The following is a 25,980-nucleotide window of genomic DNA, read 5'->3' on the forward strand; positions in this document are numbered from 1 at the left end:
ATTTTTACTTATAAACTAGACTGAATACAACTTGGGTCTTTATTCAAACTCTCAAAACATGACAGGTTAACCTTGTTTCGATGAAGAGAGAACAAGTCATTAAAAACCTTTGTTCAGTTCGAGAATCATCCTGCTGATCAATAAATAATCTTGGAAAGATAATTACCTCTTCTCATTTATTTCCCCCTCATTTGGCTCCTGCTTAGATTAAATCCATCTCAGTGAATACAAAGATCTAAGTACTATGAACCTTAGACTTTTTGTTTTTTCCTACCTAAAGATTAAGTTGACTTAAGTGAGATTAAGTGAGGAGGGTAAAAGGGCAGGTGCATATTCTCATTTCAAGTTCTGTTCTGTTCCAGAACAGAAACACTGAATAGGGGCGCCTGGGTGGGTCAGTCAGTTGAGCGTCTGACTTCGGCTCAGGTCACGATATCACAGCTCATGAGTTCAAGCCCCGCGTCGGGCTCTGTGCTGACAGCTCAGAGCCTGGAACCTGCTTCTGTTTCTGTGTCTCCCTCTCTCTCTGTCCCTAACCCACTCAAATTGTCTCTCTCTCAAAAATAAATAAAAATTTTTTAAAAATTAAAAAAAAAAAATTGAATAGAACCATAACCTCTGTTCTCTGCATTTACCCCGTGAATCTTTTTTTTTTTTAACTATTTATTTTGAGAGAGAAAGAGCAAGAAAGAGAGAGAGAGAGAGAGCGAGCACATGTGTACATGTGAGTAGGGGAGGGGCAGAGAGAGAGTGGGAGAGAGAATCCCAAGCAGGCCCCACGTTGTCAGTGCAGAGCCAACCTGGGGCTCAAACCCATGAACCTTGAGATCATGCCGTGACCTGAAATCAAGAGTTGGACGCTTAACCGAATGAGCCACCCCGACGGTAAGTGCTCCCCTACCCTCTGAGTCTTAATGCCGCAGTCATGTTCCCCCACACCCTTCAGCTGCAGACATTGGACAGGGGACTTGAATTCTCACATGGGCATGCTGCACTTACCTGCTCAGAGCAGGAGCTGTGAGTCACAGGCTGACTGGCCAGGGACAGCAGAGATTCCACAGTTTCCAATTCCTGCCGGTAAAAGGTTTGTACTTTGTTCTCCACGAGGAATTCTTTGGCTTTTTCACTCAGCAAACATGTGAGATTGGCAAGGTCCAGGGCACCTGGATTGCTGCTAGGGGAAAGTTTTTAAAAGCCTTGCAGAGAACTATCACCTTTGTTTCTTTTTGGTGTGCATAAAATAGAAACCCAGCGAGGAAATGCAACGTTATACGGATGTTTGTTTCAGTGGTTGATTGAAGTATAGCTGACCAAGATGCTATATGAATTTAAGGTGTACAACATAGCAATGAGCAAGTCTATACTATGCTACATTCACAAGTGTGGCTACCATCTGTCCCCATATAATGCTATTACAATACCACTGACTATATTCCCTATGCTGTATCTTTTATCCTCGTGACTTCTTCCATAACCCAAAGCCTGTATCTCCTACTTTTCTTCACCCATTTTGTCCATCCCCCCTGTGAAGGACACTTAGGTTGCTTTCATATCTTGGCTACTATAAATAATGCTGCCATAAACATAGGAGTGCTTATGTCTTTTTTAACTAGTGTTTTTCTTTTCTTTGGGTAAATATCCAATAGTGGAATTACTGGCTCATATGGTATGTCTATTTTTAATTTTTTTATTTTTAAACTCTTCCCCATTGTATATTCTTGCCTCCTTTGTTATAGATTGAGGATAGAAACATGGATTTATTCCTGGCCTCTTTATTCTGTTTCATTGATCTATGTGTCTATTTTTGTGTATCATACTCTTTTGATTACTATAGCTTTGTAGTGTATCTTGGAATCTGGGATTGTGTTACCTTAAGCTTTGCTCTTTTTTTCTCAATGTTGCTTTGGCTACTTGGGGTCTTTTGTGGTTCAGTACAAATTCTAAGATTATGTGTTCTTTGAAAAATGCTGTTAGCATTTTTATAGGGAATGTGTTGAATCTGTAGATTGCTTTGGGTAGTAGAGACATTATTAACAATATTAATTCTTCCAATCCATGAGCATGGAATATCTTTTCATTTGTTTCAGCTTCAATTTCTTTCATCAAAGTTTTATAGTTTCCAGAGTACAGGTCTTTCACCTCCTTGGTTAAGTTTATTCCTAGGTATTTTATTCTTTTTGGTGCAATTGAAAATGGAATTGTTTTCTTAATTTTTCTTTCTGCTACTTTGTTATTAGTGTATAAAAATACAACCAATTTCTGTGTATTAACTGTGCATACTGCAACTTTACTGAATTCATTTATCAGTTCTAATAATTTGTTTTGGTGGAATCTTTAAAATTTTCTATGTATAGTATCATGTCATCTGCAAATAGTGACAGTTTAACTTTTTCCTTACCATACCAATTTGGATGCCTTTTATTTTTTTTTCTTGTTTGACTGCTGTGGCTAGAACTTTTAATACTATGTTGAATAAATGTGGCAACAGTGGACTTCTTTGTTCCTGTTCCTGATGTTAGAGGAGAAACTCTATTTTCCACCAATAAGCATGATGTTAGCTGTGGGTTTTTCATGTGTGGCCTTTACTATGCTATGTTCCGTCTCAAAGTGTTGTTGAGAGTTTTTATCATGAATGGACGTTGAATTTTGCCAAATGCTTTTTCTACATCTACTGAGATGATTATGTGATTTTTATCCTTTGTTGATGTGTCATGTTGATTGACTTGTGAATATTAAACTATCCTTGCATTCCCAGAATAAATCCCACATGATCATGGTCGAATGATCCTTTTAATGTACTGTTAAGTGCAGTTTGTTAGTTTTTTTTAAGTTCATTTATTTATTTTTGAGAGAGAGAGCAAGCAAGCAGGTAAGGGGCAGAGAGAGAGGGAGAGAGAGAATCTCAAGCAGGCTCTGCACTGTCAGTGTGGAGCCCAATGTGGGGCTTGAACTCATAAACCATGAGATCATGACCTGAGCCAAAATCAAGAATCGGATGCTTGCTTAATTGACTGAACCATTCAAGCGCCCCGAGTTTGCTAATATTTTGTTGAGGATTGTTGTATGTATGTTGATCACAGCTATAGGCCAGTAGTTTTTTGTAGTGTGTCTGGTTTTGGTGTCAGAGTAATGCTGGCCTCATAGGATATATTTGGAAGCTTTCCTTCCTCTTCTGTTCTCTGGCATAGTTTGAGGAGAACAGGTATTAACGCTTTCTTAAATGTTTGGTAGAATTCACCTGTGAATCCATCTGGTCATACACTTCTGTTTGTTGGGAGTTTTTGATTACTGATTCAAATTTGTTACTGGTAATTGGTCTATTCAATAATAATGCTTGGTTTTGACATAAAGGGCAATTCATGCAGTGAGCACTGTGTGGTTGTTTAAAAGGATCAGGCAGGGGCGCCTGGGTGGCGCAGTCGGTTAAGCGTCCGACTTCAGCCAGGTCACGATCTCGCGGTCCGTGAGTTCGAGCCCCGTTAAGCGTCCGACTTCAGCCAGGTCACGATCTCGCGGTCCGTGAGTTCGAGCCCCGCATCAGGCTCTGGGCTGATGGCTCAGAGCCTAGAGCCTGTTTCCGATTCTGTGTCTCCCTCTCTCTCTGCCCCTCCCCCGTTCGTGCTCTGTCTCTCTCTGTCCCAAAAATAAATAAACGTTGAAAAAAAAATTTTTTTTTAAATAAATAAATAAAAAAAAAATAAAAGGATCAGGCAGGACTACAGGAACTATGATATTCATGAGATTTTGGAAAAAAAATGTCAATCTGCCAAATAGCATATATAATATAGGTACAGTCCCATTTTTATAAAAAAACAAATGAGAACCCATAAAATATATGAGTGAATATTCATGCTTGTATATGCACATAAGAAGAAAGTTTAAAAGGATACACATCAACCTATGCACAGCGGTAACCTCCGGACGATGGTACTGCGGCAGACGGGAAAATGAGGAAACTTTCACTTTTTACTTTTTACGGGTCTGCAGTTTGGGTTGCTTTTTTTTTTAAGTTTTATTTATTTATTTTGAGAGAGAGAGATCACAAGTGAGGGTGGGGCAAGAGAGAGGAAGGGGGAGGGGGAGGGAGGGAGAGGGAGAGGGAGAGAGAGGGGGGAGAGAGAGAGAGAGAGAGAGAGAGAGAGAGAGAGAGAGAATCCCAAGCAGGCTCTATGCTCAATGCAGAGCCTGACACGAGACTCGAATTCATGAACCATTAGATCACAACCAGAGCTGAAACCAAGAGTCAGACGGACATTTAACCAACTGAGCCACTAAGGTGCCCAGGTTTTTTTTTTGTTTTTTTTTTATGTAAGGGTTTTTTAAATGTAATATATACACATGAAAAAAATTAAAGGGTACACAGTGAAAGTCTTCTTTTTATCCTGTTTCAGTTCCCACCCTTAGGCGGCCACTGTTCCTAGTTTTCTGGCTCCCCTCAGGGTTCTTGGATGCACACACTAATGGGTATGAATATATCCTTGCTCCTCCTGGCTCTTTTTCACCCCTGCACAAAAGAGTAAAATCATCCCTGGTTGGGAATGATGGGTTTCATTTTTTTATAGTTTTTTGTTATAATGTGCCACAGTATTCTTTTTAAAAAAATTTTTTTAATGTTTACTTTTGAGAGAAAGAGAGACAGAATGTGAGTGGGGGAGGGGCAGAGCGAGGGGGAGACAGAGAATCTGAAGCATGCTCCAGGCTCCGAGCTGTCAGCATAGAGCCTGACACGGGGCTCGAACTCACGAACCGTGAGATCATGACCGGAGCTGAAGTCGGACACTCAACCGACTGAGCCACCCAGGCGCCCCCACAGTGTAGTGTTCGGATTGTGATGTTTCATTGCAGCTCTCTTTAGGTTTCCTACCTTGGCGCTCATTAAGCTTTACAGTTTTCTGCATACTTGGAAAAACCTCATCAGTTATTTCTTCAAATACATTTTCTCTGCTCCCTGTCCTCCTTCTGGGACTCTGATTACACGTACATTTTCTCACAACCACCTTAGAATATGTGTACTATTATTATCTTCACTTTGCAGATACGAAAATTAAGGCATATAGCGAGTAAGCAGACTTGCCCAGAGACCCTCAGTGAGTAAGCAGATGGTTCAGGATTTGAACCCAGACCCACCCCAGCATCTGGGATCCCACTGCTTGGCCTTATTGCCATTGTCACATCTCTAGCAGTGAAAGGCCACAGCTTACCTTTCTTGCTCTAGGGCTGGGCTCTGGAAAGGCTGGTCATAAACTTTCCTGTAGATACTGGGCAGCTCAAGCATCCTTGCAATTTGTATGTTGCACACTGGATCATCCACTTTATCTAACAAGCCATGGGGGAAAATATGCCAGAGAAATTATAATGAGATCAGGTCTTTCCCATGTCCAAATTGTTGCTAGGTGCCCAGGGGATCTCCCTCCCTATGTGTGCCCAGGGAGCATACATTCTAGATGCACTAAACGATTCCTCCTTATCCTTCAAGAGGACATGCAATGCACTTAGCATCCCAGGCTTGGCCAGGAGCAGACTAGAACCAGGGAAAGTATGTTTGCTTTTTCACTCATCTGTTTCAATGGCAGACAACAGGGGCTAGCCTTGGGATTTCCAAACCAAAATCAACCAGAGCACTACAAAGGGTATCACTTAGAGGATGTGGGACGATCATATTTCTCATCAGCTGTTTTCCTTCAAAGTTAATGGACTCAATGGTGTTTCAGAAATCTCCATCATTTTAAGGAATATGAACACTCTGCCCTAAATGGATTGACACTTAGAACTTCAAAGTACTTTATTATGTTACCCAAATAAATTTGCCAGACATATATAATAAATCATTTATTTTCTTCCCCAATTTGTAGTTACCTCTCTTCAAAATAAAGAAATGCTGCTTTTGTAAAGAAAGCATGTTATGAAATATAATTTCTCAGAGTTACATTTTTTAATCTGAACTTTTTAGGAGTTTGACTTTTAGCTAATCCAGAGTTTAGTAGCTAACCCACAGTTTACTGGACACACACCCAGAATAACAACCAATGTGGCAGAAATTACTTGAGCTTACAATAAGTAGTGACACGAATTTCTCGTTCTTCTCTGTATGTGTGGATATAACCTCTGATTTGGATAATGTCCCCAATTTCTATCTTTGTTCTCTGCTCAATGGTCTCTTGCAGCTTCTTAAGCTGTGAGGTTAAGTTCAGCTCCCCTATAGTTGGACCACCTGTCGTTAATAGGGCTAGAAGAAAAGAGACAAATGCATAACACAATCACTCCACCACATTTGTGAGGTAGTTTTGGGGAAAGACCAACATATCTATTCATTCTATTTCTGATTAGTTGCTCTACCGCACAAAATCTATGTAACCTTCTGAAGTCCTCTGCTGAATAGAAGGCATAAGTTGTAATTATTCAGAAGTAGGGTGGAAGGAAGGGAGTCTAGAAGGCCTGATAAATCCAAGTGAGTGAGTACTGGCGTGGCTCCATTCTCACTCCTACCCCCGCATCGCCAGTGCAGTCAAAGGGCTCTACATGGTCCTGAGCTGAATTCTGTATGAGTTCAGCCGGGCTTGGTGGCAACAGCTCTAAGGCTGGGGTGCCTCAGCCGAAGCATCTGACTTCGGCTCAGGTCATGATCTTGCCTTTGGGAATTTGAGCCATGTGTCGGGCTCTGTGCTGACAGTTTGGAGCTTGGAGTCTTCTTTGGATTCTGTCTCTCCTTCTTCTCTCTGCCCCTCCCCGCCCCCTCAAAAATAAACATCAAAAAAAAATTTAAAGTGTGCGTGCAGGAAGACAAGTCTGGCATAGAAGGAATAGGGCCCATGAGTCTTCATTTGCAGTTCTGTTTATGGGGAAGGCAAATGTGCCTCAGGCTGATTTCCCACCTAGGTGCTCAACACCCCAAACTCTCACTCTTACCTCTCATCTTTGTTGGGTAACTGGGGTAATATCTCTCTCTCTCTCTCTCTCTCTCTCTCTCTCTCTCATACAACTGCATGGTGAAAAGAACCCAATGCACATTCAATTCTAAATACTTTCTATCACTTAAGTTTAATTTCAAATTGTAAGAGTTAAATAATAAGCATAGCCATGAATATTTGGGTACTGTAGGTGCTATTCTAAGGAATTTACAATGGATTAGCACATCTAATCCTCACAACTATACCTATTTATTATTAGCCCCATTTTATAGATGAGGAAACAGAGCCACAGAGGTCAAGCAACTTGCCCAAAGTAAAACAACTAGTTAGCAACCAAGCTGGAGTTTTAACTCCAGGAGTCTCTGACTCTAGTGCCTTCCTGCTATTCTTTATTCTCTGCTGCCTTCTCCTAAGTATACTCACATTTCCCAGTTACAGCTAGTGTGTGTGAACAATTCTGTGTTCTCATTTTCTGCCTGGCATAAGTTTAAATTCACACATATCGGTGAATCCACACAACTCTAGCATTTTAAATTATAATCAAGCATTCTGTCATGTTAATATGCCACAGTTCGTTTAGTCTCATTAAATATTTCATTCTCCCTTCCCTTGTATAATTTTTTATTTTGTTTTTTTTATCGCTAGCACTGGATGGGACCTAGAGGTCAACACTTGGGTAATGGAGTCAGACAGACCTGGCTGAAATCTCAGTTCATTTCTTAACTAGCTGTGGGACCTTGGGCAGGCTGCTTAACCTCACTGTGCCTCAGTTTCCTCAACTATGAAATGGGGATAACAATGGAGTCCACCTCATATACAGAGTTGTTATATATGATCTAAGTTAACCCTTCCATCATGAGCTTAGCACAATTTCAGATCCACAGGAAATATTCTATAAATGTCAACTATTTGTAAAAATGAACAATTAAGCCCTCTAGACAAAATTATATTGTTTTCTTTGGCGTCTTATTGGGAATTACTGGATAGGAAAGTAAAAACAGGTTTAAGTTCATTACATATGGTCAGAATGTTTGCCAGAAAAAAACAAACCATTCTCTTTTTACAAGGTGTCACCAGCACGCAAGCACATTTGTAGCTCCTATTCTGGCTTCACTTGTTTGGACGTTTAGTACCTTAAAAAAATACGTGGTTCCATGATATTTCATTTTGCTTTTAAACTGCGAGACTTTTTGGGATGAGCACTGGGTGTTATATGGAAACCAATTTGGCAATAAATTTCATATATTTAAAAATAAATAAATAAATAAATAAAATTTAAAAAATAAAAAATAAAAATAAACTGCCAGACAGGCTATTTTATATATATATACTATATATATATATATTTATATATATATGTATATATATAAGATGTATATGTATGTATGTATATCTATATGTATATATATAAGATGATCTACTCTCTGTATTTCTTTATGTACAGAAATCATCTTATACATTCAATATATTATTCATGTCTTTTGTATACTTTGTGTTAACTTCTGAAAAACTGGGGGGGAAGCTTTATCAGTGTGCTGATTATATCCACCCCTCGGCATTCCACTGCTTTTCTATGCTTATTTGACTTTATTTTCCTACATAAAGGTGTGAAAAGATCTTTAGCCTATCCCATTGTCACTGATGATAGTGTTTGGTGCTTTAACAGCTACGGACTTAGGAGAGCTTAACATATATACCCCCATGTTCACGCAATAAATATATAACTTCATCTCCTTATGCCATGTAAGCTGAAAGACAGGGGTCGCAGTTACCGCTTTTGAAAATACTTTCCTCTATCTGAACCAATAACATTTGCTAAATGCTGATGTCTTTCCTGCTGTTGTCTTATTTTAGCTCTGTCATATATTAGCGGTCCTATAATGAGTGAACAAATCTCTCTTTTAGCCTGGTGATCACATTTTCTGCTTTTTAATCTAATACAACTTAGAGAACTGTGGCTTTGTAAAGAGCAAAGGCATTACTTTTCTTGTAGCACATCGACTCTACCAAGGGAAAGGGCAACCTCTAGAGCACAGAGCACTTTGTGTATCCAGTAACCAATACCTAGGAATCTAGACGCAATCAGCATTAATGTTACTTAGCTTACTGGGTTTCTTCAGAAAATACCCCAAGTATTACTTTTTAAAAGGTTATTCCATCTGTGTTCCTATTTCTCAAGCCCTCTTCTACTTCGACTGAATTTAAAACACTTGATAACAAATGCTTCATGCAGCACTGCTGAAATAATCAGACTAACGGCTGGTCTGAGAATGAGGCCCAGCGTTCATTTCAATGGTGAGCCGAATTTCTGAAAGGGCTCACGCTCTGTAATTTAGTGAATGTAATGAGACGGCTGGAGCCTGACAGAATTTCATTTTAAAAAGCCTATTCCATCCTGGAAGATAAACCCCCTCTAAAATTCTAGTATCAAGGCCAAGCTTTCTTAACTTATCTCCAAAGTTAAGTCCAAATGGTGCACTCAACAGGACATTCATAGGAGTTAATATCATATTCTTATATACCTTAACAGGCTGAAACACGATTTTGACACAGGCTAAATTTTGTTTAAAAAAATTAGTCTTCATTGGCCACTTTCCAGGCGAAAGCTTTTAAACTGAGGGCAATTAAATGAAAAGGAGAGAAGGGGCTAGTCCAGAACAACTGAAAAATATCTCTTCATATATAACGCGACGAGAATAATTTCCAGGTTTTTTTCCTTGTACTCATACCTTCTTGTTTTTATCCTCAAAGAAATTTCCAATTAAGGCTACCTGCTGTGACTGTTCATCTATTCATCTACTTAGAAATATTTTAAAAATCTCACTCAGTAGCCATTCTATCTTAAAAAATTACTATATAGGAGTTATATAATATTCCTGTATCATTCTTTAAAAAAAAGAGTTGATTTTGAAAATTAAAACAATGTCCAAAACAGGAGTCTACAAGCTACAAGCCATGGGCAAAATCCACCCACAACTTGTTTCTGTAAATAAACTTTTATTGGAACCCAACCATGCCCATTCACCTATGTACTGTGTATGGCTGCTTCTGAGTTACAATGGCAGTATTGAATAGTTGAGGTTCAAAGCACATGGCCCACAAAGCAGAAAACATTTACTAGCTGACTCTGTACAGAAAAAGTCTGCCGCTCCATAGTCTGAAACGAGATTCTGACAACACAAAAACCATAAATCCGCAAGTGATTTTAATACCCTAGACATATATGCAAATTCAAATATCTGATTGTCTTATAGGTTTACTTCTTGCCTGTGAGGCAGCTGCATAAAAACCTGTTGTCTCTTTTAACTTTTATCTACAAAGCTTCCTCTTTTTTTTTTTTTTGGAATGTTTTTATTTATCTTTGAGAGACAGAGAGCACGAGCAGGGGAAGGGCAGAGAGGGGGGTGGACAGAGGATCCAAAGTGGGCTCTGCATTGACAGCAGGGAGTCTGATGTGGGGCTTGAACCCACAAACCGTGAGATCATGACTTGAGCCAAAGCCAGACACTCAACCAACTGAGCCACCCAGGTGCCCCATATCTACAAAGCTTCCTAAGCAAATTAGTGCCAATGGTTAAGATGTTCCCAAATTAGGAAATGGAATACTGAAGTTATATGAAACTGATGGCCATATTCCAAACGTAAATATGTCAGAAAGTTAAGCAAAGGAGCATTCCACTGGTTGGGACAGTCAAACTAGGAAGCTGAGATTCGGACAGGTGACGGCAAAGAGGAAAGGCACCACGCATCACTGAAGGAGACAGATGCCAGAAGTTAGATGTTATAGCAGGCACTGTTTAGTGATAACCCCACTGTATACGGCACCATGCCGTGTATGTTATAAAACAGAAAAACAAGGTCCCAGTTTCTGTAGCTCCTCTAGAACCAAAAATGATCATCAGTTCTGCCTACCATTTTTTGATATTATAAACTTAACTTAAAAAACAAGTAAGAACTATTAAAATATACTCAAGGAATTACAAATGGTATTTCAGTTACAGTCAATGTGTTCAATATATGATTTTAAAGTTTCTTTTCAGTTTATATAATTGAGCTAACTTCAAAGGAATTCTATCTTACCTTCTCATCAACGTTAGAATTCCTGGTATATTTGAGATTTCAGAAAATCTGGATCATGGCAGCACAGAGTTAGTGGCAATCATGTACGAGGAAAAGTCTTCAAAACCTTCTTTGGTTAAGGGATATGCCTGGAACAAGGGGGTTCTGACCTGACTGGCAAATAAGCTAAAACATCTCGACTCACATAATAGCTGCCACGGTAAAAATGAAACGCTGGAATTCCCAGCAGCCACGTCACACTCCTGCAGGCTCAGGAGGAAGTGAGCACTAAAGAGAAGGGAGAAACAAACACAACTAGCTCTTCTAGGATATTAGTCTGCACAGTAGCCAGAGCTCCGGGCACAGCACTCCGAGCTGATCAACAGAATTCACCAGCGGATAAATGTGAAAATTTAACCCTACAGCTGTTGTGATGAACCACCTTGAGTAAAAACCATTGGTTAGCTGAAAAGTAAACCAGTGTGTCACATAAAAGTACCTGAGGAAGACTCGGTATTGTTCGACTTTTTCCAGCAGATGCAGTTTATAACTCCAGTGCTGTCATCCACTGCAAGAGAAGCATAAAAGGGTAGAAGAGAGATCTGGGCACTGCTAGTGAATCAGTACACCGACACTGGATTTTGCCATACCAAAAAATGACATTTTTCAATAGCCTGCTTGGTCAAACCCTTATAAAACTCTCCTACTTAAAAAAAAAACTTTTTAAAATATTTATTTATTTTTCAGAGACAGAGAGAGACAGAGCATGAGCAGGGGAGGGGCAGAGTGAGAGGGAGACACAGATTCTGACGCAGGCTCCAGGCTCTGAGCTGTCAGCACAGAGCCCAATGCGGGGCTCGAACCCACGAACAGCAAGATCATCACCTGAGCCGAAGTCGGACGCTTAACCGACTGAGCCACCCAGGTGCCCCTCCTTCTATTTTTAGAAGTAACCTCTCACAGTATGCCAAGGAGTTAAAACTGCTTGTCTGCACATGCTGATGTAAAACATGATCCTAACAGGATATAGTCAACACTTTACTTCCCCTGCCTCAAGGGTACTGATTAATGATTTTAAGTTTATTTATTTTGAGAGAGAGGGAGAGAGAAAGAGAGAGAGAGAGAAAGAGAACACGTGCACACAAGCGGTGGGAGGGGCAGAGAGAAGGAGACACAGAATCCCAAGCAGGCTCTGTGCCAACAGTGCATAGCCTGATGTAGGGCTTGAACCCAGGAACAGTGAGATCATGAGCTGAGCCGTAGTTGGATGCTTAACCAACTGAGCCACTCAGGTGCTCCAAGGGTACTGATGATTCTTGACCACACCTCTCCTAAAAATGGGGTCCTCAGGAAGTTAAGTACAAAAATCTCAATGAATGCAACATGCAAAAGCGGCCTTGCTCTCCCACCGTGAAACAAGGCAGCGCTGACATGGTCTGTGGTGAGAGGCACTTAGAGGGTAGTCTTCTTCTCTCACCATTTGCTCTCTCATGAGCTCTATGATTTACCAAGACAGACCACCCCAAATATTCTGACATGGACTTCTCTTTGTGAACAAACTTCTGCCCAGTCCTTAACACTGCAGGGGATGTAAGGAAAGCCAAGTATATTGCAGAAGGGCAAAGTTTTATTTTCATAATGGCAAATAATTCTATCTTGTTCACATAAATAATTTTGGCTTATTTTATCCTTAATGAAACACACACACACACACACACACACACACACACACACACACACACACACAGAATTCCCACTGCACTTGAATTTATAACTGCGGAGAAACTGGAAATGCTTGCTATGGGATGACAGGTGTTTCCTCTTCGTCTAATTTCTGAAAAACTCAGAAAAGAGATCCGTGGGCTTAATGATTTTCTAGAAAATCACCGGTAAGGCTGTTATAAAAGCCCATGTAATATAGAACATAATGCAAATTTTTTTATTGCTGGTTTAAATCTGTGTTGAAAGCAGAAGCCAAGAATACTTCTTACATGAAAATAAATTCTGGATGGATTTTATTAAATGTAAAACAGGTGAACTTAAAATGAGAGAAGAAAATATGGGTAAATACTTTTGAACTTTGTGCTTATAGTTGGTGGGGGGATTCTTTAAGCAAACCTGAAAATCAGAGCTCATTTTTAAAGGTCTGATATATATGACCAACTAATAATTAATACTGTACAGCAATTTTCCAAATGATAGGGCTAGTGTCTTAATATATAAGGAGCTCATACAAATGAATAAAGAACAAGACCACCAGAGAAAAAATGGCAAAAAAAAAGAACATGCAATTCACAGAAGATATAAAAATGGCCAATAAACATGTCAGTACACTAAATTCATTAGTTACCAGAAAAAGAACAAACATAATGTCTCAATTACTAGAATAACAAATATTAAAAAATACTGATACCCTTGCTGTTTCAAAGAGACACATGCACCCCAATGTTTATAGCAGCACTATCAACAATAGCCAAAGTATGGAAAGAGCCCAAATGTCCATCAATGGACGAGTGGATAAAGATGTGGTATATATATACTATGGAGTATTACTCGGCAATCAAAAAGAATGAAATCTTGCCATTTGCAACTACGTGGATGGAACTAGAAGGTATTATGCTGCTAAGCGAAATTAGTAAGTCAGAGAAAGACAAACATCATATGACTTCGCTCATATGAGGACTTTAAGACACAGAATGGATGAACATAAGGGAAGGGAAGCAAAAATAATATAAAAACAGGGAGGGGAACAAAACATAAGAGACTCTTAAATATGGAGAACAAACAGAGGGTTACTGGAGGGGTTGTAGAAGGGGGGATGGGCTAAATGGGTAAGGGGCATTAAGGAATCTACTCCTGAAATCATTGTTGCACTATATGCTAACTAATTTGGATGTAAATTAAAAAAAATTGTTTTTAAATACTGATATACCCTCACATTCTGTTAGTGGAAGTGTAAATTCATATCAAATTTCTAAAGAGCAAGTTAGGAAACCAGTTGAATTTTTAAATGTATATATCCTCTGACTTTGTGATTACTTCTAGAAATTTATGCTGGGGAGAAAAACAGAGTAAGTACCCAGATTTATACATCTTGTATAAGGCTGTTTGTTGCAACATTGTTTATAATACTGGAAGTTGGGTGGCTCAGTCAGTTGAGCGACCAACTTCGCTCAGGTCATGATCTCACAGTTTGTGGGTTCAGGCCCCTCATTGGGTTCTGCACTGGCAGCTCAGGTCGGGTTCTGTGCTGGGAGCTCAGAGCCTGGAGCCTGCTTCGGAATCTGTGTCTCCTTCTCTCTCTCTGCCTCTCCCCGGCTTGCACTCTCTCTCAAAAATGAATAAACATTAAAAAAAAAATTTTTTTTAATGAATTACAATGGCATAGCATATGGAGGTAAAAAGTTATAATGAAGATTTATGTTCACTGCTGTTAAAAGATATCCATGCCTCATTTTAGCAAAGAAATCTTATATAATATTTTTTTAAGTGTATTTATTATTTTGTGAGAGACAGAACACAATAGGGGGAGGGGCAGAGAGGGAGAGAGAATCCCAAGCAGGTTCTGTGCAGCCAGCATGAGCCTGAAGTGGGGCTCAAACTCATGAAACCCTGAGATCAGGACATAAGCTGAAATCAAGAGTCGCAGACGCACAACTAACTGAGCCACCCAAGAGCCCCAATAAATCTCATATATAATCTAATTCACATAAAATGTTAAATAGTGTACTTTGACAGAAATTATTTTAAGACTTTAAAATGATAATAGCAGTTTCTTTTGGAGCATAGGAAAGGGACTCCACGTTGAACGTACATGCTCACTGTAAGCCTCATTTCAGAAATACTGAGAGAGAAATATGCATAACAGCTCAAGGAAATAAGACATATATATATTTCTCCAATATTAGGAACATGTAAAACTATTAGGAAGGATGTTCACCCAAACGTTGACATTGTTTTTATCTTATTTATAGTGTTTTACATGACTTTAATGTACTTCAGTAAAATTTAGTCTAATTTGAAATTTTATTTTATAATGAATATCATCTTAAAATCAATAAGGAAATTCTGAATTAAAAAATTGTTTGACACCTCTAGGCACACTACTTCTCTGGCCAGTGACAAATCTTGGTTTATCATGTAGTGTAAAAAATATTAGTACATGAACACTTGTTCTAGGATGTGTGAGCACACTGACTGCAGCCTCTCCAGGACTCTTGGTCTGAACTTAAACTACTGCCAAGTGCTCTGGGCACTGCCACCAAACCCTCTGACCTTCTGGTTTGTAACCTCTCCTGGAGGGTGCTGCTCCCTGGCAGTGTAAGGTCTGGCTGCTGGAATGCCCTGGTAGGGGAGCCCCCTTACAGTGCTGCACAACGTGCTCCCCCATTCGCCTGGGTCGCTGGCCTTTTGTTTCAGCAGTGGAATGAGTCAGCGACAGCAGGAAACACCCCCAGCACAGGCCTGTAGTGAGTCAGGTGGAGCAGGACCCAGTACAGCAGGGAGTGGCTGCCTGGCAGGTGGCCCGAAAGCCAAGATGGCCCTAGGACAGCAGGGAGGGTGCAGCTCTCCCTTGAACAGGCCTCACAAGAGTTAAAGTCACAAAAGCATTTCTACTCTCAGTTACCTCAACCCTCAGATGCTTTTCATTTTCCCATAGCCCACAGATGGGTCCTGTTCTTGTAACATTCATTCTAAAGAAACTGTTTATTGGGGAAGAGTCAAACATATCACCTTCATCTTGTTTTAAACTCCCAACCTCTACATAGTTTCCATCCCAGACCCCATGAGAAGGGGAGGAGCTTGGGAAGCCCAACCTATCCTAACAATAAAGCATGTTGTACCCAGCAAAAACAAAAACAAAAACAAAAAAAGCAGATGAAGTTGGTTTTTGGGGGGAGGGTGAGCTGATGGGGGAGAGAAAAATCAAATTGAGTTATATGGAGATACACGGCTCACTGGAGTCAGTAAATAGATTGGATCTATAAATCTCCATCAGTGGAACCTTGAGCAAATGACTGGACCTTATTTTTCTCATCTCCAAAACGGAAAGAACGTCTGTCCTTACTATTTCAAATGATTAGGGGGAGAATAACACCATGTACATGAAAATGCTTTGTAAACTGAAACTACCATTTCATCACTGATATTTGGAGAGGTAGTACTTTATTATACTACAGAAAATGCACTTGCCCACAGCTGAGTATGCTGTAGGAAATTGGTGGATATTTGTTGAATTGTCTGGAGAAAAACAGAATGAATACCTTTGGTAAAATAAAGGAGAGAAGAGATCCAATATGGGGATGCCTGACAAGATGATCTATTTTAAAGTTTAAAAAATATATATGGGGCGCCTGGGTGGCGCAGTCGGTTAAGCGTCCGACTTCAGCCAGGTCACGATCTCGTGGTCTGTGAGTTCGAGCCCTGCGTCAGGCTCTGGGCTGATGGCTCAGAGCCTGGAGCCTGTTTCCGATTCTGTGTCTCCCTCTCTCTCTGCCCCTCCCCCGTTCATGCTCTGTCTCTCTCTGTCCCAAAAATAAATAAAAGTTGAAAAAAAAAATATATATATATGCTGGGCAAAAGCAGAGGGCATGAGGAAACTCATCTCTCACATGTTATTTTATAAGCAGGAGACTGTCACATTCAGAGAAATGAATACCTGTTGAAGAAAGGCAATGATATTGTTACCTGTACATTAGCTATCATACACAGACTGCCAGTGAAATGGTGGCAGTCAACTTGTTCAACTGCCTTCTGTCTCTCCACAAGGAGAGCAGGAACACAAATCCAAGGCAGCACACCAGAAAGCAACAATGCCAATTACAGCAAAGATTTGGAATCCGAAGTTAAGCTTCCCACTAAATATCTAGGTTGGCCTCCTAGCTGCAGAGACTCTGAGAGTTGCACAAGGCAACAGATGAAAATGCTTACATTAAACTCAATGAAAAAAAATCAAGACCCACGACACTAATTGCTGCTGTCCAAACTATAGAAATCCTTCATTTGGTTTCCATCATCATGAGGGGAGGGAAATTTTATGATAACAGATATTCACCCCTGAGTACCAAAAGGCTTTTATTAAGAAAAGATTTATTTTCAAGTAATTTCCATGCCCAACATGGGGCTTGAACCCACAACCCCGAGATCAAGAGTCACATGCTCCATCGACTGAGCCAGCCAGGCACCTCCCCAAGAGACTTTTTTTTTTTTTTTAATTTTTTTTTCAACGTTTATTTATTTTTGGGACAGAGAGAGACAGAGCATGAATGGGGGAGGGGCAGAGAGAGAGGGAGACACAGAATCGGAAACAGGCTCCAGGCTCTGAGCCATCAGCCCAGAGCCTGACGCGGGGCTCGAACTCACGGACCACGAGATCGTGACCTGGCTGAAGTCGGATGCTTAACCGACTGCGCCACCCAGGCGCCCCCCAAGAGACTTTTTAAAAATACTGTTCTGGGGGCACCTGGGTGGCTCAGTCAGTTGAGCATCCAGCTTCAGCCCAGGTCATGATCTCAAGGTTCATGAATTTGAGCCCCACATCGGGCTTGCTGCTGTCAGCCTGTCAGCACAGGGCCTGCTTCAGATCATTTGACCCCCCACTCTCCCTCTGCCCCTCCCCTGCTTACAATCTCTCTTACAAAAAATAAATAAAACATTAAAGAAAATACTGTTCTGGATACAAATCTTATTATTTTTATACTTATCTTCTTAAAGAGTCTATTTTAACATTAATCTTGCCTTTTTTATTTTTAAAGGTACCAATATAAACATTTGTTACCATCCTTTGCCATTTATAGCTATGCTCTCAGGTATCAGGTATCTAACCTTGATCATCCAGAGATCCTAGACTGTCATATTTCAATTCTTCCACCTCCAAACTCCCCATCAGCTGTCACGTGAAAGTATGCATCAGTGTCATTCTTACTTTTTGAGTCACTTTACACTTGGTCCATGTCAGTGGCCCCAAGGGGCTCCTAATAAAGGACAAGTGCGTGGGCTCTGTGAGAGTCCCCAGCTGCTCTGAAAGGCTAGGGTTGCTTGATATTCAGTGTTCCACTAAGTGGGGTCCTTTCACATAAACTCAGTGTTGGGCACAATTGTTCTTACCTCCATAGCTGTAGAAAGTATCCTTTTCTCTTCTTCCAATTACAGTTCCCAAGATCTCCACCTGTTTTATTGGATGCCCATTGTAAAAAAATACTCCTAAAATTAAAAAAAAAAAAAAATCAGCCCTTGACAAATGGCAAGCCCCAAGAAATTCAAATGTCTTTTCCTTAAGGGTTCTAAGTAGAAAGTTTGGCTTTACTGAAGCCTGTACTAATGTAGAAAAGAGAAAACCAATGTTGCCCAACTAGATCTGGTTAATCTTCTTTCCACTTATGAAAATGAAATGTGCATCCTTGTGGACCTCTCACAAGGGGCATGAAAACAGTATATTATGAGACCAAATCTATTTGGAGAGGCTATAAAAGAAAAGAGAGGAAATCACAAGAAAGGCTTCTTTGGCTTTTTTACTTGATCATGACCTGAGCCAAAGTCTGACATTTAACTGACTGAACCACCCAGGCGTCCACCCCCACTTTCTTTTTTAAAGAGAAGATAATTAGGTTACAAAATGCTGCCTTTGGGGCCAGATTATAATTCAAAAACTTCTCTTCTTAAAACTGTTTTCAAAACCAGAGAACAGATGCCAATGGGCAGCTTCCTGCCAGAGGAGAGACCTGAGAAGACAAATCATATGCTAACACCTGGAGGCCTTTTGTGGACTCTGGAAGGGTTATAGAGGGACTCCTGGCTGCAGTGAGTCCCTAATTCCCACCCAAGGTCCCAGAGCTGTCCTGGCTCCTGCAGAGCTTCCTGTCTGCGCACCCCCAACATCCTAACCTAACTCCCTATTCTGGCTTAAGCTACTGGCATGTGCATGTCTCTCCTACAGCTAACAAAATCCAAACTAAAACCTCCAGCTTGTCCTTTTTCCCACCATGATGGCTGAATTCTTTAGTTTTAGAAAGAGGCTATAAACATTTAAATGGCCATTTCCTTTTAAAATAAAGATATGAGGGGCGCCGGGGTGGCTCAGTCAGTTAGATGTCCGACTTCAGCTCAGGTCATGATCTCGCAGTTCGTGGGTTCAAGCCCCACATCGGGCTCTGTGCTGACAGCTCAGAGCCTGGAGCTTGCTTCAGATTATGTGTCTCCCTCTCTCTCTCAAAAATAAAGACTAAAAAACAAATTTTTAAAAATAAATAAATAAATAAATAAAATAAAGATATTAATTGTAAACAAAGAAACATTCACCAATGTAGGCATCTGACCACCTCCTCCCTCCCCACCAAGCCTGGACAGAGCCTCTCTTCTCCACACCTATAGGGCTGGGCAGCAGGACGGCCCGAACCCTGAAGCCCTTCAAAACCTCCAGACTGGCCTCCACTGACGGCTCTCATTTCCCATGTGGATAAAGGGGCTGGGGATGAGACACTCATGGAGAGTCCCAGAGGATGGACAAGGAGGCTCCAAGCCTCAATCAGCTAGAGATCCTAGAAGGGTGAGATGTGGTTGGAAGGAAAACATGGTGGCAAATTTAGCCAAAAGAAGGCCCTCTCCCTGGCAGAGCATCCTTATCAAGATGACTTAGTGGATTAGAGACCATGCCCAGGGCAACAAATGGGGGCCATGAGCTGAAATGGCAAGGCTACACAAGGGAAGGAGCCCGAGTGTGTCATTCCCAAAGAGAGTCACCCCCTTCCAGGGACACATGGGTTGAATGGGGACAAACTGGATCCACAGAAAATCCACGACATTTCAAGTGCAGGATACTTCCAATCAACTTCTGAGTTCTTACGATTGATATCTAGGCCCCTTAGTTACCACCTTTGGTGAGACCTTTGGGGCCTCTGCCCCTGCCTGCCTGCACTGACGAAACACAAAGGGCAAGTTCAGAGGAGGGAGAGCCCTGCAGGACCTCCGCAGGCAAGCTCAGACTTCCTGTGGCAGAAGAAAGTTTAAATCAGGAGAATGAGCCTCACCTATGGATATGGGCATGGAGTCCTGTCCTGGAGCGCACCCCAACACCGTGCCCCGACATGCTTGTGTGCAGAGAAGAGCTATGGTATGGCCCTCCTTTGCTGCATGGGCCAGGTGGGGCTTAGAGTGGCCTGAACTCCAGGCTGCTCTCTGGCTGCAGCCAGCACTTTCTGCTTCCCCAAATGCATTGTACAGGTAATAGCACTTTCTATCTGTGTCCTGAGCAGAGCCAGGTTGGAACCGTTCTCTGAACGTGACTGGCCTTCCCCTATCCCAGCTCAAAGATGGTCTGTCCTGGGATTGGTTTGCATTAGAGACAGCACACTCCACAGGATTCCATGTGTCAGTTGTGGCCCCAGGACCACAAAATAGGAGGAGGCAGAACTGTGGAGACCTCTGGACCCATTGGAGGATCCACTGTCTGTCCCTGAAATATCTTTCCAGCTGGTCCTAGAGCCACTATGGGGTGCTTCACTGGTGATGTCTGAAAGCCTGAGACAGTTCCAGGCCTCTGTGGGTTTCCCTGGACACCCTGGTATGTGCTGCTATGGTGGTTTTTATAGTAAAGAGCTGACACACTTTAAGAGTGGGAAAAGAGCTAACCAAAATGTATTCTGCCTACGCTGAAACATACAAAAAAGGTGGTAACAAGACTGGACTAATGACACAAGCCAGGGAAGTCTTCAAGTCACCTATGATGGAGGCTAATCCTCCAGTGTTGCAAACTATGCTGCGCCACTCAATAAAAATCTGAACAGGTCTTCACTTGAGGACACAACAGACTTTCTCAAGAAAGCACAGGAAAGAGAGACCCCTAAACTTTTATCTCCTAGACTGACAATGGTCACCTTCAAGGACAGACCTAGTCACTCCAAGGTGCAAACAATCCTTCCAATCTTAAGTGATCGACGCAATAAACATCTTAAAAGCATCACAGAACAATGGAGAACCAATTTAAAAGAAAACACATGGGTTGAATCAAAACACTCAGAGAAAATCAACTGAGGAGGAAACACGCTGCTTGGAAACAGAGAAGACACTTCCCAGAGTGTATGGAATCATGAACGCCACATATCAGAAGCACAACCTACAAGAAGATGGCGGAAGACATGGGAAAGAATTGGGAGAGAACTTCCTTCTATCAAAACAAGATTCTCTTCTAGGACAAAAGGGCTCAATAAAAGTTGGATGGCAGCTCTGCTGACCGAAAGAAAGCTCAGTAAGCCAAGAAAAGAAAATAACCAAGACGACGGATACTGGCTTATGTGGAGTTTAGGCTGCAACCCCAAGTGTTTCTGCTCCTGCTGCCTTTGTTCCACATGCAGCCCAAGGAGGCGCAAACATATCAGGGGGAATCATCTGGATCATCAGGGCTGAAGGAAGGAGGAGGGTCAGGCCAGGAGGGTTCAGGGATCTGGAATCACACAGGCAGGCTTGATTCAGCTTTCACAGTAGCCAACCCCCAAACAGCCACCACTCCAGCAAGACATTTGTCTGTTTTCTCTATTTTAAAAATATTTTTTACTTACCTCTTTTTAGTCTAACTGCTGTTATTTAATTAATGTATGAATGCATTCAAATACCTAAGATACTATTTGTTATTAATTTTTTTATTTTATTTTAGAAAGGGGGGGCGGGGCACAAGGAGAGAGCGAGAGACAATCTTAAGCTCAGCAGGGCTCAATCCCATGACCCTGGGATCCTGACCTGAGCTAAAATCAAGATCAGATGTTCAACTGAATGAGCCATCCAGGTGCCCGATAAGATGCTATTTTTAGTATAATTCTTATGAATACACTATTTCCACTTCATTGGACCCTCAAGAATTAGATAATATAAGTACTGTATTTTGATTTAAACATTCACTATATCTCATTATTAAAGTCTGACATGGATATTTAGAATAATAAAGACAATTTCTTTATGCTATAAACAAAAAGATGCAGCAAAAAAGACCCCAAAACCTATAAACACCACCACCACCACCACAAACTTTGTAACATTTTTTTCTTAACATTTTGTATTAGTTTAACCCTAAATTCACAGAGTTGACATTTTGCAACCATTTTGCAAGGCAATTCTGATGGCAAATAAGCAGAATAAGGTCAAATTTCAAGTCAAGGTCACAGTCTCCCACAAGACTGCTCTTTCTTCAGTCACTGACCCTAAATTTGGGGGTTCTCAGGCCACCCACACTTCTGACCAAAGCACTACAAATTAGGGGTTCCTGTAACTCACTCAGCTTTGATAATCTGCTAGAATGGCACACAACTCAGGAAGGTGCTAGACCTATGACTGTAGTTTCTTAGTAAAGGGTACAAATCAGGACTATCTAAATGAAGAGAGGCATAGGACAAGGTCTGGGAAGGTCCAAGCACAAAGCTTCCATATCTACAGAACACATCACCCTCCCGATAAATCAATGTATGATTACCAACCAGGAAAATTCACCTGAGCCTCAGTGTCCAGAGTTTTTACTCGAGTTTCAGTATGCAGGCAAGACTCAATCCTTGGCCACACAACAACTCAATCTCCAGCCCCTCTCCCTTCCCAAGGGGTTGGGCTGATGTCACCCAGCTGGAAATCCCAGCCCTCTCCGATCACACGGTTCTTTCAGGCATGGACAACCCCCATCCTCAAACCAAACCAAAAACAACACAGAAGTAAAAACCTAGACTAGACTAGGGGAATTTCCCACCCTTAGGGCCCTACAGTATAATCTAGAGAGTACTACTCTTGTGAAATTATGGTTGGTGTCTGCTTCAACCATGAAGTTTCATTTTAAAAACAAGAGTAGGCAGTTAGTTCGGTTTTTAACAGGATGCCTGGAGGCCAGCTATCAGGAAATTTAGATACTGGTCCGCGGCAACACTCCAAAACCAAAGCCACCAGAAGCTGGATCAAAACAGACAGACCCCAGACAAAGAAGGCCAGAAACCCTGATCAAGTAAGGGAGAAAAGGCATGAAACCCTGCTCACAAAAATATCCCTCCCAAAGTAATAAATTTTCCACCCCCTAACAACTGTCAATACAAGACACAAACCCAAAACCCCAGGCACACCTCTCCACTGAGTTAGCCTGTTCTCACATCTCACTTTAATAAACTTTCCCACTTGCACTGCTCAACCATGTGTCTGGTCTCTCCTTGAATTCTTCCTTGCTAGGAGACAAAGAGCCTCTGGCAACATCCCTGGGAAGGACTGGGTGGAGGCACAGGGCCCGGGGGAGTGGTGAGGGGGGGTTTCCCCAGTCCACCTGGCAACAAAATCACATCTGGAACAGTATTACCAGTGACATAGCAAAGACCATCAGGATCAGTTTTCCTTGGTTTGTTGTTAATACATCGTAAAGTCCTTCAGCCACAAGAAGCGTTAAGCCCCTAGCATGCCCTGATATTTCCTTGAGCATCTACAGAAGACCTTTCTTTCAAATGCAAGGCTGGCATTTGGTGTGAAATTGCTTTCTTCCTGAGTTGAGCTATGAAGAATACCGGCCTGTTCTGGAAAATGGACAACTGTGGGGGAGGACGGCTGCCTTCCAAGGAAAAACAAAAAACAAAAAACAGACAATCTCCAACAATAATAGGAAACCAAGGTGTGGTGAAAAATATGCACAAAAGGCTTTAAAATAAGGCCATCCAAATATATTTGTACATAGAACTGGAAACACACAAAACATCCTCTCATTAGAACTGTACATACTTGAGATTCTTGACTACTTCTGACTCACAGCTTGCTATTTGTTCAAAACAGCAAAGAGTTTAACCAAACTTCTCATATAACACAGTAAACATGTGAAGACCCATGCACAGCTAAGCGCATTATTTAAATCTACCTCAAATTATACTTGTTATGTTTTAGGTATGAAGAACCTATCTTTATTCTACCACTTTAAAAAAAAAGTGATTTCTTTAACTTTACATTTTTAATACTTTTTTTGCCCCAATTACTATTTCTTTGAGGGACCACTACATGCCTGGCACTGTTTTAAGCACTGTAATTACATAGGTGTATAAAGCAGATCACATCTTTCCTCTCAAGGAGTCTATACAACTTGGTTCTGATTAAGTGAAAACAAAACAAAACCCCACAAGAAAGTCAGGCCTGGTTAATCCCTATTTTTACAAAGAAGACACCTAACCTTTACAGGTGAGTCACATGCCCAGGCCAGTTAAGAGGCACAGTTGAGAAAGAGAACAAAGCCTAGAGATGCCTGGTCCAGTGAGCTTTCCACCAAGAGCTGTCCCAAAGAAAAACTACTGAGCCTGTTATAATATGAGAGATCTCAACTGCAGACAAAAACATTCCTCAGTACAAAGGTTACTTCCCCAAGCATTTATTTTAAGAAATAAAATTGAGATTTAGACTTTTTAACTTGCATAGAAATGAACTAATTTGAGAGTCCACGCTAGGTCATTTTCCGAGTCTGCAGGAGGCAAGGCTCTCCTGAAAGCCGCTAAGCCCCTAGCATTCTGCAGCTTTGAAGAAGGCTGGGGTGCAGGTGCAGTACAGGGCATCCTCCAGGCCCACCAGCCACATACCTGGTACCTGGCAGGACTCCTTCAAGTCCAGGATATCCCTGATGTAGAGTTTTGCAAAGGCTAGAAACACAGGATCCAAACCCCACAAGAGGGAAGGGGTCTCCTCTTCAGATCGGCTGGATTCAGACTCCATCGGGAGGCTGGGCTTTGGCTTCCAGCCAACCCTGAAAGGCTCTGCGTCACTGAATCGATCTAGATAGGAGACAGAAAAAATCAGGATGCAAAGCGTTTAAAGTGGGTGAAATTGGCATGGCCCCGAAGCTGCTCCCAGGCGGGCATCCAGAACTCCGGTAGGGATAAATAAACCCAGGGGTCCGGGGCCTGTCCAAGCCAGGGGCCTAGAGGAAAGAGGCGCTCCTTGGGTGAGGGCCTGTACGTTTATTATGGTTCTCTCTCTGGAATCTCCTCTGCCCCACGGGAGTATTTCTCCTTCCCCCGAAGTACCAACTTCAAAACGGCTAAACGCTAACTTTTCACTTCGGGGAGATATCCATACAGGCGTACCCTGAAACCGCTTTAATGGGCGGGGTCCAAGAGGAATGGGCGCCCACGTGGCCAAACACCAGGGGGGTCAGAAGGGGTGGATCTGTGCGTCGCCCTGCCCCTACACCTTCCGGTTCGGGGATACACTGAGGAAGGGAGGAAAACGGAAACGAAAAGCAGACCCGCTCCAAGCCCCTCCCGCCGTGTCGCGACGCTGGCCCCCGGCCCCCTGCCCTGAGGAGCGCGCAGGCCCGGCCCTTCCGGGCGCTCAAAGGCCTCGGGCGCCAAGGCCCCGCCCAGCGCAGAAGCGCCAGGCCCAGGTCTTCTTAGCAGGCGCGGGGGCAGGACACATCTCCAGGCTTTCCACCCACCCACCTCTCCCCACCTGAGCCTTCCCTCCCGACTGCCAGAGTTTCGCCACGGCTCCGCCCCGCCCCGCCCCGACCGCGGCCCCGCCTCATTCCAACGGGGCCCCGCCCCAATCTCTCTGCAGGTGGCGAGCCTGCCTAGCGTGTTTCTCTCTGGCAGCGCCCTGGTCCCTCCATCCGCGCGGTCTCCATGGGCTTCCGCTGGAGCGCGCAGCCCAAATCTCTGAGGCCTGGGAGCTAGCTCTGCAATTCCTGCTGTCCGAACCCCATCCTCCCAAGTCTCCCTTTCAAGCCGTCTCCCGCTAGTGGTAGGACGATGAGTCAGGACCACCAAGACGTTGGGACTGGTTTGGGGGACACGGGGTTTTTTCCTGAACAAATAAAAAACGCAATACCGAGAGCGGGACTACATTGTGGCATATTTTAAATGTTTACTTACACTTGGTGAGTGATCTACTAACACACACACGATATTGGGACTCTACTCACATTGGAGATAATGTCAGTATCTAAATGTGAGACCTTGAGTGAATATGAGGTCTTGGCTCTAACCAAGGCTAGCCTTACAAGATCATGGCAATAAATTTTGTCTTCTTT

At 42.2% G+C, this 25,980-nt stretch overlaps 1 protein-coding gene across 5 annotated transcripts in view; it reads right to left on the reverse strand.

Annotated features, from left to right (window-relative positions):
* The window catches only part of STN1 (STN1 subunit of CST complex), a 46,314-nt gene extending 21,086 nt beyond the window's left edge, over window positions 1-25,228 (reverse strand). Inside the window, exons 1-7 of one of the 5 annotated variants that reach the window (XM_043597444.1) lie at window positions 25,037-25,219; window positions 24,533-24,724; window positions 18,075-18,170; window positions 11,467-11,535; window positions 6,053-6,226; window positions 5,202-5,316; window positions 1,000-1,174 (exon numbers count right to left, since the gene is read on the reverse strand). In XM_043597444.1, coding sequence (XP_043453379.1) covers window positions 1,000-1,174; window positions 5,202-5,316; window positions 6,053-6,226; window positions 11,467-11,535; window positions 18,075-18,170; window positions 24,533-24,665 — 762 coding nt within the window. In that variant the 5' untranslated portion in view covers window positions 24,666-24,724; window positions 25,037-25,219. Of the gene's footprint in view, window positions 1-999; window positions 1,175-5,201; window positions 5,317-6,052; window positions 6,227-11,466; window positions 11,536-18,074; window positions 18,171-24,532; window positions 24,725-25,036 lie in introns of all 5 variants that reach the window. The other 4 variants (XM_043597441.1, XM_043597442.1, XM_043597445.1 and 1 more) reach the window with 4 other exon arrangements.
* Window positions 25,229-25,980: the final 752 nt, after the last annotated feature.

Source organism: Prionailurus bengalensis, chromosome D2 (genome assembly GCF_016509475.1).
Source record: "Prionailurus bengalensis isolate Pbe53 chromosome D2, Fcat_Pben_1.1_paternal_pri, whole genome shotgun sequence".
In the NCBI taxonomy this organism is placed as follows: Eukaryota; Metazoa; Chordata; class Mammalia; order Carnivora; family Felidae; genus Prionailurus; species Prionailurus bengalensis.